At 46.0% G+C, this 15,330-nt stretch overlaps 2 protein-coding genes across 4 annotated transcripts in view; one reads left to right on the top strand and one right to left on the bottom strand.

Annotated features, from left to right (window-relative positions):
* Nucleotides 1-1,487: 1,487 nt before the first annotated feature.
* Nucleotides 1,488-5,516, bottom strand: CIAO2A (cytosolic iron-sulfur assembly component 2A). 2 transcript variants are annotated; one of them, XM_087704401.1, is made up of 5 exons: nt 5,303-5,516; nt 5,039-5,203; nt 4,463-4,512; nt 2,975-3,020; nt 1,488-2,048 (listed from the first exon to the last, which is right to left on the bottom strand). In XM_087704401.1, the coding sequence occupies exons 1-5, from the start codon at nt 5,433-5,435 to the stop codon at nt 1,993-1,995; spliced, it is 450 nt and encodes a 149-aa protein (XP_087560527.1). In that variant the 5' UTR covers nt 5,436-5,516; the 3' UTR covers nt 1,488-1,992. The 2 variants fall into 2 exon arrangements, with proteins under 2 accessions (XP_087560527.1, XP_013920682.1); XM_014065207.2 differs by having other exon boundaries at nt 1,488-2,011; nt 5,303-5,514.
* A 59-nt stretch (nt 5,517-5,575) lies between these two features.
* SPG11 (SPG11 vesicle trafficking associated, spatacsin) overlaps nt 5,576-15,330 on the top strand; it is a 39,755-nt gene continuing 30,000 nt past the window's right edge. The window contains exons 1-10 of one of the 2 annotated variants that reach the window (XM_087704402.1): nt 5,576-5,801; nt 6,039-6,223; nt 7,692-7,919; nt 8,929-9,124; nt 10,532-10,669; nt 10,792-11,234; nt 11,410-11,555; nt 12,323-12,455; nt 12,731-12,886; nt 15,104-15,279. In XM_087704402.1, the coding sequence (XP_087560528.1) occupies nt 5,614-5,801; nt 6,039-6,223; nt 7,692-7,919; nt 8,929-9,124; nt 10,532-10,669; nt 10,792-11,234; nt 11,410-11,555; nt 12,323-12,455; nt 12,731-12,886; nt 15,104-15,279 (1,989 nt within the window). In that variant the 5' untranslated portion in view covers nt 5,576-5,613. Of the gene's footprint in view, nt 5,802-6,038; nt 6,224-6,420; nt 7,382-7,691; nt 7,920-8,928; nt 9,125-10,531; nt 10,670-10,791; nt 11,235-11,409; nt 11,556-12,322; nt 12,456-12,730; nt 12,887-15,103; nt 15,280-15,330 lie in introns of those variants that run through there. The other variant, XM_014065209.2, reaches the window with a different exon arrangement.

The raw sequence follows: 15,330 nt of genomic DNA on the forward strand, positions 1-15,330 counted from the left end.
CCCTTCCACTCTTGTGTTAACTTCTCCATCTATGGGGCCTCTTTAATTGGGGTTCAGTGCCTGAATGGCCCATTTCAGCTGAGGGATTAAAATTTTTGAAGGGGTCATCAAAACATTTTGCTTCAAAGCAAAAAACAAGTAAGCAGATTTTAGGGACTGCAGAAATTGTCACTAAATGCTACTTAATGTGATAGAATTAGAAAATTATTTGATACATAAGTGGACGGTGATTATATTAGCCATATCTGAATTTATCATAGAGCTTGCACCAAAAGAAGACAGCCTAGAAAATATTGGGAACCTTTGGTTTAAGGGTTGTGAAGAATTAGTTTAGTTTAACTTGTCTAAACCATGGAGTTCAGAAATGTCATCAGCCGTATCAAAAATCAGAGTATATTGGAGAACATTTCTTCTATGAAAAATTACATCCAAGGCTAGTTTTATTATTTGGGAAAGCTTCACTCTCCTTCAGGATCCTTCCCTATGTCCTGCAGACACGGCATTTCAATGTTCAGGTGGCCACCCGCTTTGTGTCTGGGCCTGGGGCCAAGCAGCCCATGAGTGTGGCTGAGGACTTGGCCCAGGCCTGGATGCCAGCCGACCAGGGAGAGCCGAGCTGCAGCAGTCCCAGCGGGACGCCAGGGCCATGGGCCAGGAAGCGCCTGATCTGAGGGAAAGGCCCTCTGCAAGGAGCAGTTTGAGGACCCAGCTTATTTCACTTGCCAGAACCATCTATGGTGCTGAGGAGTCCCAGAAGGGGCAGAAATTGCGGGCAGGACAAGGAGTGAAATTAAAAGAGAGGGGATCCCTGACAGTTTCAGCTGTTAAATGGGGAGAGAGAGTCTGCTTGGAGTCCCCTCTCTGGCCATTTTGGGGGCTGGAGGGAATGGCTTAGTGTGGTGATGGCAAACTTATGACACACGTCAGTGTTGACATGCCAGTCTTCACCCATAGCCAGCAACTGCTCTTGTGCAATTTTCAGAGGCAACACCAGACTGGAAGGTGCTCATTCATGGCCTGCAGAGACTTCAAAAACCAGGCAAGAGCCAGGGTGCTTTCGCAACATGTTTAGAGGCTTCTCGGAAGCTGCTTCAAGAACGAAGGCCTCATGCGACCCAGAGCAGCCTCTGGTGAGCCACAGGTCCTGAAGGGAAGCTGGGTGTAGGGAGCCATGGGGCAATGGCATCATGCCATGAGGCTCGGGCACCAGCCTGGGGGAATGGCACGAGGCAGCCTTTGTGGGTGGCCGGAATGGCACCAGGGCTGAGGTCGGTGCCAGGGCCTTGGCAGAAGATTGCACCAAGCTCTCTGTGACTCAGAAAAGGCCTTTCGCTCTATGGCTGTCCGGCTATTTCATTGCCAAGTGCCAACAGCATTGCCACCATGTGGTTATGTGAACCTTGCCCGTATGGATTCTGGCATATTCCTCATCTGTTTTGACACACCCTCTCCTCTTTAGAGGCAAAATGCAATGATATCAAAAAACATTTTCCCAACAATTCTGTATTTTGTCCACCCTTAACAGAGTAGCTATTTACATATACCCCCAATAGGGAAGTGGAAAAATCAACTAAAATCACATTTTAAAAATTACAACGCACATTCATAGAACATAGGAAGACTGGAAGGGACCTTGGAGGTCTTCTAGTCTAACCCCCTGCTCGAGCAGGAGACCTTATACCATTCCAGACTGGTTGTCCAATCTTTTTTCATAAGCTGACAATAAAAATTATTCACATTTAGAAATATCAACTTTAAGAGAATATTAACCTTTCATTCAACAGTTCATCTGAGGTTGATCAGGTCTGTTCACTTGTTTGCAATTAATTAGATGCTTTCAAAATGATGTTTAGTATTAAATTCAAGAGAAAGTTATATAAAGAAGTTGATGCAAAGGAGGCAGATATTCCGAGTCAGTCGGGGTCCAGCACACACTGGTCCACAATCTCCCGCAAACTGGGATTCTCCATTGCTGCCGCGACTCTCTCTTTATCATTGATTTGTTTGTTGACTGCAACACAATGGAAAAATTCTCAAGAAGCTTTTGGCTGGAAACCAAGCAAGTTTATCATCAAAGCAACTGCAATCTGCCCCATAATGTTCAGATAAAAGGTTTATGGAGATTCTCAGCCATCCAAGTCATGGTTTCCCCAAAGGTGCTTTTTCAAAAGGCAACTGGGCTTACTTTGTTTCTGCTTAAAGACATTTCGCTTCTCATCCAAGAAGCTGCTTCAGTTCTTATCTAAGCTTCTTGGATGAGAAGCGAAATGTCTTTAAGCAAAAACAAAGTCCAGTTGCCTTTTTAAAAAAGCACCTTTGGGTTAAGAGGGAATGATCAGGAGGCTGGTTTTTTTCACTGATTATATGCCATCAAACTGGTATTGACTATTAGCACCCACAGTACACAGATTTGTCTCCATGAATTTCTCTTCATGCCTTTCTTAACTGTTCTTTTTATTTTTTCTCAACCATCAACCTTCCTCTAAATGAAAAATTATGGTAGCAAGCATAATTACTACATGCAGTGGTATAATGCAACAGTTAAGGTCAAAAATGTGCCACTTTTAATCTATGTTTTGCAACAGTATGAAAGCTGAAGCAAATGTCTTACAGTGGGGTTCACTTAGATGCATCAGCTCCTACCTGGTGGAAATCCTACCTGCCCTACTGCCCCAGGAAACCTTCTTCTAAAGGACAACTTGGAGGGAGGGCGTGGCTTTAGGAAGTTCACTGCAAAGGTTCAACCTCTAACAATGTCATCCTTTTCTAATAATGATCTGTAGGCAATATTTGGTGCAGCAGACCAGGGAGACCTGAGGTCTACCCCCTTACCCTTAACCACCCCCAAGCATGGAACATTCTCAGTGCAAACCACCTCTGGGTCTTGTGGGGGGAAATGGAGGCAATCAGTTTTAAACTGCTTTTTCCCATTAACAATATTTCAATCTTAAGCACAACCTGAAGGTATACTTACTGTCTTCCTCAATAGAATGTGCCCCCTCTGCTATGTAGATTTCCAGCTAGATGAGATAGAAAAATGTCAGCTTAGAAACACCTGTACATTGTACTTGCTCTCTCTCGTTCTCTCTCTGCATTCAACTATGCTGAATAAATAACCTACCCCCAACATTTCTGCTTTAAAAGCAAGGAATTATTTGTCATGTATACTGTAATAGTTACATATCTGAATGAGTATGATAAATATGCAAGTACTTCCTTCCCTTTTGAAAGGCCCCTTTAAAACCCAATTTCAACTCAAAATTAATGCACTTTTAAATACTTATTTACCCTTTAAATTGTCTTATCTACTTCCATGCCAGAACTACGCTTGACAGGACAATGTGCTAGTGAAGAATCTGAATCCCAAGGGGCTTGTTTTTTTTTAATGCAATGAGTGAAATTCTATTGCTTGATAATCAGTTCCAGTTTGCACCCTTTCGAGTTGTGTGAATTCAGAGTTCAGCTTAGCACAAAACAATACAACACATCATTCACTCGTGAGGATGGGTGCATTGCTCCTTGCACACTGCAACAAACCTGTTGGAAGCTACTGATCCCTGGCTGTGGTGTCAGGCAAAGGTGAGGCTAAAGCAGCCAGCAAGCTCTTGCAGGGGGCTGGCTCTTCTACACAAGCAGGCAGGCCTGGGGAGGCCAACTATTGGAGACCTAATGGGGGAGTCCCACACCTCCCCCTTCACTCCCTGCTTCCTCACCCGCCCATTCTCACATCTCTATATTCTCATTGTTTTTTGCACTGTTTATTGTTTTGCAACTTTGCTACTGTTACATTTACACTTCTTTTCATTTCTGTTTTATTGTTGTAAGCCACCTACAGTAGTCCTATGGTGAGATAGGTGTCAAATAAATTTAATAAAATCAAATCAAATCCTGCACCCCGAAGTGAGGTTGGCCCCACCCTATCCTTTTGTAAGAGTCTAAAGACCTGCTCTGCCAATTGGCTGGGGCCCAATGGGGGAACAGTAGAATGGAAATGATTGATCAAGTAACAAGAGATCCCACCTCCCCCATCTGCCTCTGCCCTCCCCAGGTACCCTTGATTTTTAATTCCTGCATTTAATTTATGTTTTAATGTATATATAACTTTTGACTGGTGGCTGCCTAGTTACCATAGGGTAAGAAGGGCAGCCAATAAGACAGATAGACAGACAGGTAATGATAGGTAGGTAGGTAGGTAGGTAGATAATGATTACATGCCCATCCCAGGCCGCCATCTGTGAATCACTTCACTATAGTGTGCATATCAGTGATGGCTGCCTAGAATCACCTCAGGCCTCTCCATTGCTCCCTTCTCGCAAACCACCTCCTTCCTCTGTGGATGAGGACATTCAAGGTGTCGCTTGCCACCATGCAATTCTTACATAGCTCAAGTAGTGTCATCAACATGGGTCTTCCAGGAGACCCCATTCCCAGTTCAATGCAGAGAAAACCACAAATCACATACCTTGTGCTTGAAAGGTAAACATCGCTGAAGTTTGATCCTCAAACACAGTCCTAAATTTTCATAAAAAATACTTCAGTTTGCTTTTCAAATGTAAGACTTATCCTGTCTCTCTATTATCAGAAGAGCAACTGACCACAGAGGAAAGTCTGCTCTAACCTTTGGCAGACTGGCTTAGCAAACATTTTGGGAGAACCTGGCTTAAAAAAGGTAAACAACTGTACAAAGTCCATTTTTTCCTCCGGCTGCAAATAACATAGGGAGAGCAGCTGTTTCCAACCCGCTGGAATGCTTGTCACTTGGGCAAGAGCCTCTCCAGGCCTCTGCTCCACCCAGCCGGGCCTTCCACCTGCACTCAGGGGAAGCAAAGCCTTGCCTGACAATCCCTGCAGTTGAGCGCAGCAGGAGGGGCTGCTGCAGGGCAAACCCAAGGAGAGCCCCGAGGTGCAAGGCTCGTAAGCGGCCTCGGTGGTTAAAACCAGTGACTGTGGCCGCCTAGAGGCGCCTGGGATGCTTCGGGCGGCTGGCGGGGCCCTCGGGGCAGATGCTGCGCAGGGGCGGGGGGTACGGGCGGCCTACCGATGAGCGTGGCCAGTGAGCAGTGGGGCACGGTGGGCGTGAAGCGGATGGTGATGAGGCTCTCGCCCGGCCCGATCTCGGCCACCTCCACGCAGCTCTCGCTCACCACTTCCAGCTCCTCCAGCGTGTTGGGCTTCTCGGGGTCGCGGATGGTGCGGATGAGGTCTGCGCGGGGCAAAGAGAGGCGCGGCGGCTGAGCGAATTCCCTGCGGGACCCCCGGAGCCCCCCACACCCCGCCCCCTCCGCCGCCCCCGGAGACCCACCGTAGACCTCCAGCGCCCGCTCCTGCTCCTGCGCCATGGCGGCCGCCCGCTCGCTCTCGCCCCCGCGCCCAGGCGCCGCGTCCGCATAGCCCGCGCTACCGAGCGCCCGCCACAGCAGCCCCAGCGCCAGCATCGCCGCTCCGGGGCTTCCTCGGCAGGGCGGCCGCCGGCGGCAGACAGGCCTCCATGAGCGGAAGTCGGCGCGCGCGCTTCCGGCGAGGGCGGGGAGGCGGCTGCGCGGTGGGGCACGGGGCCGGAAGTCGCGGAGGACTACAGCGCCCGGCAGGCCTCGCGCGGGTCTCTCGGCGGAGATGGCTGAGGCGCTGCGGGTGCTGCTGTTGCCGCCGCTGCCGCCTGCGGAGCCCCCGGCCGGCCGCCTGCGGGCCAAGCTCAGCCGCGGGCGGGGAGCGCTGGCCGTGGCCGGGCCGGACGAGCTGCGTCTGTCCAGGCTGCCCTCGGCGCGTCTGCCCGCCGTCTCGCTGCCCGGCGCCTGGGAAGAGTAAGCGGGGCCTGCGGTGGGGAGGGACGGAGGGAGGAGGGCCAGGGTCCCGCGAGGCTCTCCTCCCCAGGAAGAACCCGGCCCGGCCGCTGACTCCCCGGGCGGAGGGGCTTCCGGGGTGGCCGGCGGGGGCTCCGCTCGCTCAGCACTTGGGGGGGGGCAGACGGGGGGGCAATTGGAGCAGGGGGGGAGATGGAGGGAGGGCAGACCCGATGGAGAACAACGCGGCTCTTGCAGCTTCGTGTGGGGCAGCGGCGAGGCGGAGGATCCGGCGGGGGACCGCCTGCAGCTGCTGGCCGTGGCCGAGAGCCGGGGGCTTTTCCTCTACGAAGCCGCCTGGGAGTCCGGGAAGTGGGGCGCGACCCTCCTGCGCAGCGTCCCCGAAGAGCGACTGCGGGTCCTGCTGGCCCCCCGGGAAGCAGGCGAGTCTCTCCTCTCCAGGGGGGAGGGGGAAGAGGGGGCTGCCCCGGGCTTCTTCCTGGCGGAGGGAGGGGGGAGGTTTTCTCTCTCTGGCAGCCGCTGGGTTGAGGCCCCTCGGTCGGCCTCCCCAGCAACTGCAGACCTGAGCTTGATCTCCGTCCGGTGAGGAACCGTCCCAGCCGCCTGGTCTCTGCAGGAGTTCCCGGTGCCTCAGCTGGTCTTCAGGTGCTGCCGCTTAAGGAGAAGGGGAGCTGCTCCGCTCCAGAGCTCTTCTGGATAAACAGCCCCTGTGGTTGCCTGGAGGTTACTAATTGGGTTCCACCACTGTTCATCCAGGCCCGTCTCTCTCAGGGCCACTTTATGTACTAATTTCCTCTAGCTCCCCCCATATGCCCACTTGTGCTTTGTCCATGGGATAAGGAGAGAGAATGCACTGAATGGGAATCCAGGTAAGATGGAAATGCTGCTGCTTCTAGCAGATGAGCTAATTCGGCTTTATTGTAGGGCTATGTTAACCAGATCTTGCAAGTTTGAAAGTACAAATGTTTATCTTTCTCTGATTGTTCCCTCGCCAGCAATTCTTCCCAAGGTCATTCCCAACCCTTGCCCTTCCAGTGTTGATGGGGGTGTGGTCTTCTCCATATTTCCTTGATTAGGGTATTGTTTTCTGCTTTGATTGTTTGCCAGGTATTAATTCCTGCTTTATCTGGGTGTGGAGTGGTGGAGAGGATCTGTTTATGCTGTATGTTGCAGGTGACTCCTATGTTTTTTTTCCTGGGGCTGCTAGGTCCCCTGATCCACTTTGGAGAGTTTTAGTTGATTTGTGCCATGTGGTTTTAATAATCTTTTACTTTTTTTCTGAGATGTTTCTGGCATTGGCAGTGCTATCTTTTTCATCGCTTGTGTTGATTGTATTGTTACTGGATTGATTGGTCAGGCACTTTGATAAAATTATGGGTATCCATTTCACTGGAAGGGTTTGTATGGGTGGTCTGTTTTCTTTTTTGGTTGTTCTTGTGTAGCAGCTGTGTATTTGTGCTCATCCGAATAATGTTCTTACACAGCTTCTCTTTTAGGAGGTTGGGTTGTTTCTTCGATAGCGGAACACTTCGTGTGGGTGATTAATTCTATGCTGAGTTGGATTCATAATGGCTTATATAGTTACGTATAAAACATTCATCAATATAATAGTAAACAAAATGCAATAAAATATAAACAAGTATTATAGGCATTGGAATAGATTGATAGTTTTTTAGTAGTTGTCTCAAAATTGCAGGAAACAGTGTTATCAATTTTTGGAAACGAGAGGTCCATGGGGCTGCAAAAAAAATCATAATTATTTATGAAGATTGAAATTATCTAAGTGCTGGGTTAACAATCTAGTTGAATATGCTTTTTTTAAATCAGCGTTTCTCTGCATGTTATTTCTCCTTTACAAAATATGAAATATTCCTTATTTCTCTTTTACAGGCGTACTATCTATTTCCTCCTTGCAAGTGCTGTCATTTAAAAATGGCAGAGCTATACTGCTGCTCAACAATTTTGTGATTGCACATCTGATTTTTCCTGGAGGAGAACTGGGGGAAGAGGTGGAAGGCTGCTTTAGACTTGATTTGCCCCCACAAACTTTGGAAAGGACAGTGAATGTTACTTTCTGCAGAGGTATCCTCTTCTTGCTGGATGAGACCGGATGGATACGTATCCTTTAATGTAAAGCCGGTGTTGGGTGAGCTTCCAAGGATTGTTTGGCCATATCCCAGACTGGGTAATGCTGAAATCTAAGAATGAAAATTGACCTACTAGACATTTAGCATATTAATTCCCAGCTTTACTGTGAAAAAGGCAAAAAGTCCCCTGTTGATCCAAGGGTGCTTGCAAGGTGAGTGAGGAGGACAGAGAAGGGCGGATGGGATTCTATATGCCCCATGACTTGTAGTCTGCGAGGTGCCCACCCTGCTTTAGGTTACTGTTTGCTTCTGGCCTGACCCAACCACACTGCTCTTGTACTTTTCCAACAGCTTCTCTTCTGGGGGCCTTCCTTGACTCACAAGAGTCTTCAAGAATTACCAATAAAACAAATAATTTTTCCTCTTGAGACTCATCAGTGGCATATATAATCATGAAGAGTTAAATGTTTGAAATCCTTTCATTCACTTTCCAGGTCTCTGGAGGAAAATTGTGCATGCTAATTATACATCTTCATTGACTTAAAAACTACAGCACTAATATGTTTCCACTGAAAGCAGGGAGAGTGAGTTATTTCAGCCATTGTTAAAAGACATAAGAAGTTAAGAAAAGAGTATTTCTTCTTATAATTAGATTTATGGTGGAGGTTGTAACCCTGGTTGTGTCATCTTTCCCTAGATGGGAATTCAGCAAACTAGCCCTGTCATTTGTCTGGCCTTGAACTCTGGCCTTGATCTTTAACGGCTGCATCCTGAACATAAAACAGAACACAGAACATAAATGTCCTTCACAGAACATAAAAAGATTGATTTTTAAAGCATAGTAGTATTTTCCCAGCAGCAATTCTATTGTATTTATAGTTTACTTGATTTCCTGTGCATAGTTACTCTAAAATAAGATGACTTTGCCCAGTGAGGCTTAATCTGAAGCAGGAATGTCTACAATCAGGCTCTTTGAAGGGCAGGTTTCTTTTTGTCCTATTATTTCAACAGCCTTTGAAATTCTTTCACTTTTTACAAAGATATATTTGGCGCTAGCGATGGTGCCTATTTGGCCCACATCAGTGTCGCTCTCTATCAGTCACGGGGGCAAGAAGAGAGGAAGCAGGACATGCCGTTTCCTCTTGGGCAGCTGAGTATATCATACGATCTCAGCACCGCTGTGGTTGTCAGCCACTCCAGTTGTGTGGCTGCTGTTGACCTCAACTTGTACTTCAGGTAGGTGGATTGAAATGATCGAAGGCTGCTTCTCGAAGGCTGCCTGATTCCCAGCATAAAATTTTTTTTTTGCAGATGATTTATATGGCCACCCATTTTACTTCAATGGTTCTGAATGGTATATAAAGATTAAGAGCATGAAAACCACACATATAACTGCCTAAGGATAAAACGGTAACCCCTCCCTACAAAAAAAACCCCACATCAACAGCAGTAGAACTCACCTGTGATAAGAAAATGCGTGAATATTTGGAAATTTAAAAAGTCTTCCTGCTCCTAACAAGTAAATATTTCATAGCTGCCTTGGGCAGGATTCCAGGTCTTTCCAGAGAAAAGGCTAGTTAGAAGTCTTTCTAATTACATTTTTGTAGCACTCAGTAGCTGAACTCCTTTAGCAGTTCACAGAATCATGGTTAAACCTCTATACATACATTAAAAACCCTTGGTGCTTTTCTGTCAGGGTTTACTGTCTAGCCTTACTAGATAGACAAGAGCAGGAAGCACTAATACAAGCAGTTCTTGCTTAATGATGTAGCTAAGTAACGGGGTCATAAAATACAACACCAGGTGACGTGCCACTTAGCAACAGCAATTTTGGCACTCCTGGATGCTCTCATTAAGCAGAGCACCATGGATTGCTGAGACCATTTGTGACATCCTGCTGGCTTCCCCATTGAAATACCTGTGTTGTGAAGCCCAGGCTTTGATAGTGAATACCCACTATTTGTTCTTTAAATAAGACAGGATCTCCCACATTCACATCTGATTTTCACCCTATTGATTAAAATGCCTGAGTCCATTCCTGTCTAATGAACTGAGAATCTTAGGGCTTCCATGCTTTGGTCATAGGCAAATCTATAGTTTTGGATCATTTTCCTCAATGAAAAAGTATAATAATATGGATTTCTTTGTTTATTTGAGTGTATATCTATCTATCTATCTATCTATCTATCTATCTATCTATCTATCTATCTATCTATCTAAAGATGATTAGGAGATTGGAGGCTAAAACATATGAAGAACAATTACAGGAACTGGGCCTGGCTAGTCTAGGGAAGAGAAGGACCAGGGGAGACAGGATAGCAGTCTTCCAACATTTGAGTGGTTGCCAGAGAGGAGGGGCTCAAGCTATTTTCCAAAGCACCTGAAGGCCAGACAAGGAATAATGGATTAAAACTGACCAAGGAGAGGTTCAACCTAGAAATAAGGAGGAACTTTCTGACCATGAGAACAATCCACCCATGGAACAGAAATTGCCTTTGAAAGTTGTGGGAGCTTCATCCCTGGAAGCTTTTAAGAAGAGACTGGACTGCCATTTGTCAGAAATAATGTTGGGACTTGGACTTAGAAGATCTACAAGGTCCTTTCCAACCCTGTTCATCTGTTTAATTTGTTTAATCCCCCCAGAGAATTCCCTGACCATTTGTTTTGCAAGCGAAGCTTTGAAAATTTTTCTGCGCAACAGTTGGAGGGAGTGGATGAAGATGACCTCAATAGTTCAAGTTACAGCATGAAGTTCTTGCAACCTTCATTCCAGACTGACAGGTTAGTTGGCAAAAGCTACTTTTATAGTAACAAGAAAAGTTGTTTCATTGAAAAGTCTAATTCTTACATCTTCATTGTATGCATCATTGAAAATATTAAGGTTTCCCCCCTTTTTTTTCCAGATCCTGGAAGACACACGTACTATCTCTGGATGATACACGCGCAGACAATTATTTTCCACATTTGTGTTCAGATGTTGAGTTGCCTTGGTATCAGCATCTTCTGCACTTAGAGCCAATGAAGTCTAAGGCTTTGGACACTTCTGCAGCGTCCCTCTTTCAAGAGGTTGCATTTGTTCTTTCAAGCTCCAGAGGGAAAGATAATAAAAGCACTGAAGAGAGGCGATGGAAGAATGTACATTTGGGTGACCTAGAAAAACGTGGGAGTCTTGATTGTAAACACGTGACTGGTTTTCACGTGCTCTTCACTGCCTCAAGTGAAAGTGAAGGACTGACTCTGGTCCTGTGGGATTTGGTGACACAGGGCATCACGCAGTCTTGTGTGGGGAAAAACTCCTTTTTCGTGGAATATACCAGGGAGGAACCGCTATGGCTCGTCCTTTCAGGTGAGCATCTTTGATTTTAGTTGCAGATAAATATTTTCCCTCTAGAAAATTTCAGAGTTGAAGTTGTTTTCTCCTCTTGACATTAGGAGGGAGCTGTGTTCAAGTCACTAGAACATCTTTTCTGTAGACAGTGAGCAATATGGAGATAACCTCCCTCCTTTGTGATCCTCCTTAGAGACTGGCCTCTTTTTGTTCCTGTTTGGCTTTACCCAAGAGGAATTCTTGACCAGGCTGATCATCTACGGAAGCGCCAGCACTGTAGACTCCCTTTGCTGCCTCAATAGGTGGGGGAGGTGTTCGATTCCTGTACATGCCTTAGAGGTAAGGAAAGAAGCCTGGTTGGGGGTAGCAGAGTCTTTCTATCGCTGAGGTTTTTCTAAATGACTCCAACTCTTTCCCTGGGGCCTCTGAAGCCGTTGAGGCCCTGGCCATCCATTCTAGAGCAGAAAGATTGATTCCCCACACTTTGTTGTAATTAGTTCTGGTGCTCAGCCCGTGGAGACACAAGATCTCCTGCTGACAAGACAAGAAACTTATTTGGCTAATTCCAGCACAATTCTTCATATTGTGAAGATTGTTGTGTGTTTTTTTAAGTATTACCATTTGCATGTTTCATCTATCATTTCTTATCTTTAAAGAATCCTGAATCTTACATAACTACTGGTCCTTTGCTCTATATTACAAAGAAATATTGACTGTTCCTTGGTTACAGTCAATGTTAATTACAAATCTGTATAAAAGTAAGCTGTAATTAACATATCATCCAGCATTTATTTTGGTGTATTCAAATATATACAGAACAAATATGTTACTTAGAATAGATCATATCCATGTTAAGGAGTTTCTAAGCGGAGAAAGAATGCTAGAGCTCAGCTTCTCAAGAACAAATTCCTGTGAGATTGGACAAAGGTTCGTCTCGGTGTTGTTACAGCCAGACCTCTGAGAAGAGAGCTCAGGAAGTGAGAAGCACAAGCCATGGGTTGGTGCTCCCTTGGACACCCAGGCTAGGAGCTAATTAAGAGGGAGGTCAAAGTTAATGGTGGATCTTTGTATAAATATAATATAAAAATTATATTTTTAATGTTTAGGCTGGCTTAGAGAACCGACAGTTGGACACTGTGGATTTTTTCCTAAAGAATAAAGAGAACCTTTTCAGTCTGTCTACAGCAAGCTCTCTACAGGATGAACCTGCAAATATTATGTCAGACTTTTACTTGAAGAGTAAGTAAACTATGAATATTCACACTGATATTTTATAAATTGCAGTATAAATCCAAAAGAAGCGTCACTTGACTGAATGCAAAGTAAGCTGCATGGAAGGCAGGGAGAGTGGGTCAGGGCACATCCCTGCCAATCAGAGATCCCTGGGTCTTCAGAACGCTTAATGGAATGAATTGCATATGTCACCCTGGCATCCCTTTGAAAGCAAATGCAAACTTGTGCATTTCTTAATGTGATCTTCCCTTTTGTATTGGTTTTACCCTTTTCTCCTGCAGGTGTTGAAGAACTGAGGCCAGCATTGGATTTACTGTGTAAGGCAATTCAAGAAAATGATGTGGAAACCCAGAGCAAGCATTTCTCTGAGCAGCTGTTGAACCTCACCTTATCTTTTCTTAACAAACATCTCCGTGAGATTTTTACCCACAGAGAAGGTAGAGTCAGTATTTTGTATCTATTTTACTTGAATTGGTATTCTCTGGGCCATCATGTAACAACAAAATTTCTATTTCAGGAATGGGTTTATTTACAAATTTTGTGCTCCTAAAATCATGAAGGGAAGAAAGCCAGAAACAGGGCAGCATGCAGGTTCAGCCTTAATACCCACTTACTCAGTGGGTATTAAGCGTCTATGTCAGAGTTTTGGCAGTGTGACTATTATTATGAGATAACCCCAGGAGCAAAATACAGCACACAGAGCCTTTAGACAATTAATAGTGGTTTATACATACATCTATACAGACATATACATGGTAGATAAATCCCTTACCACTCAGCTACGGACACAAGGAGAGAAATGAGATACACAATGAGAGAGAGAGAGACGGCCTCTAATGGTCACCTATATGTAACACTAAACAACTTGTGTGGCCCCCACCAGAGTCGTAAACCGGCGATACCTGTATTGCTGAGTCATCCTCATTGCATCAGTTTACAGCTTACATCCTTACATCAGCTGGCAGCTATTAAATCCTCATTACCTGACAGTCTATAAAGCATCTAAAGATATATTACGGACTGTGCAATACAGGTAGTCCTTGACTTACAATCATTCATACAATAATACAAGTTACAATAGTATTTAAAAAGGTAACATCAGTTTCCACACTTGTGACCCTTGCGGCATCCCCCTGGTCACCTGATAAAGATTCAGGCACTTGGCAACTGGCATGTCCTTGTGGCAGTTTCGGTGTCTGGGGGTCTCCATTGGTAACCTTCCCAGGCAGCTTCCCACAAGCAAAGTCAATGGGAGGAGCCATTTGCGCAGTTAAGAATTGTCTGATGACCACATGGTTCAACTGCATGATTTCCCCAGATTTCAGCCATGGGTAATTTATTAAAAGGTCTTCTATTTCAATTGTTTAAAACGGATGGATGGATTCCTGTGACATAGAAATCAGTTGAAAGGCCCCTTCCTGTTTTATTTGGAAATACGCTTTTTCTAAGAGTTATTACTACTATCGTCCATTTTCTTTGAATACCAAAGAAAATCCAGAGCAGTACAGAAAAACAGTGTTGCAAACCTGCAATTACTCTGATCAGGTCTATACAAAATGCTTCTTTAAAAGTCTGTTTTAAAAAAAGTGACTGCATCTGGCAACTTGTCTGGCTGGGTTGGAGATTATTTCCTGCAGAATATTCATGTTGATACTGAAGAACAGGGAAAATTGAGCTCTGGGAGAGACTGTAGCCCGAACCTCAAAGGCAAACCAAAATTTCTCCTCCAAAAGTTTTGAGCTGTGATCCTGAAGATAGGAATGATCTACCTAGCACAGGCATGGATAACCTTTTTCTAAAGGTGTGCCACAACTGTGTGTGTGCCCACCCCCTGCGCATGCACGAGCGACCCCCCCCCAGTGCATGCACGAGCCACCCCCCCTTCATGTGTGCAAGTGACCCCCGCACATGGGGAGGGGGGAATGTTTGCCCTCCCCAGGCTCCAGAGACTTTCCTGAAGCCTGGGGAGGGCGAAAATGGCCTCACCCAGCCCTCCAGAAAGCTGAAAATGGATGGCCTGCATGCGCATGCTGGACCTGAGGGCTGCCGTGCTGGCAAATATGACTCTGCGTGCCAACTGTGGCGTGCCATAGGTTCGTCATCATGGACCTAGCATAATGTAAGAGTTCCACAAGTCTCTCATGGCCGTTGGGGTGGAGGTGGTTGAGAAATTCAGTAGAATCAGTCCTGCAGGCTTCCCTCTTTCCTCAGCCAGCACTAATAAGGCTGCCTCAGTGTTAGCAGTAGGCCTGAAGCCAGACTGACAAGAATTCAGGTTTGTTTCTGTAGTGATGGGTGTGTAGCTAGGTATCGCACCTCCTGTATCCCCTTTGCCCCAAATGGGAAGCTGCTGCAGGACAGAGGTTATTTGAGAAGGAGAGCCTGCTGCCCTCAGCCCTTTCCATGGAGCTGACTCCTCCTCTGCTGGCCATTGGCAGCCAACAAGCAGGAGAAGAACCCAGGGAACAGCATCCCGTCCCTTCTGACTAACGGCTGCCAGCAGCCCAGATCCTCTCAAAGTGGGGGTGTGGGGTGTGTGTGCAGTGGTTTTGTGGTGGTTGTGATGGATAATTCTGCAACCTCTATATTTGCCTTTCTCCGCAAGCAGCCTTTTCAGTAGCTTTACATGATTGCCTTCCTGATGCTCTTCACAGAATTGGATGAAAATATGCTGCAGTGTGTTGACATTTTCACCAGCTACATCATTAAACTCAGGACGTTTATGATCAGGTTTCCTCATAAGCCATCCGGTGCCATGAGCCAGCCCTGGGATTCTGAAGACAACCTACCCCAAATGGAGCAGAGCCACTGGGAAAAATTTGATTCAGAGGTAAGCGGAATATATGGTAGCTTAAATATCAGAATATATTTCACCCGTGAT

This window comes from Thamnophis sirtalis, unplaced genomic scaffold (assembly GCF_051295495.1).
Source record: "Thamnophis sirtalis isolate CommonGarterSnake01/CBP01778 unplaced genomic scaffold, rThaSir2_p1.2 scaffold_2, whole genome shotgun sequence".
In the NCBI taxonomy this organism is placed as follows: Eukaryota; Metazoa; Chordata; class Lepidosauria; order Squamata; family Natricidae; genus Thamnophis; species Thamnophis sirtalis.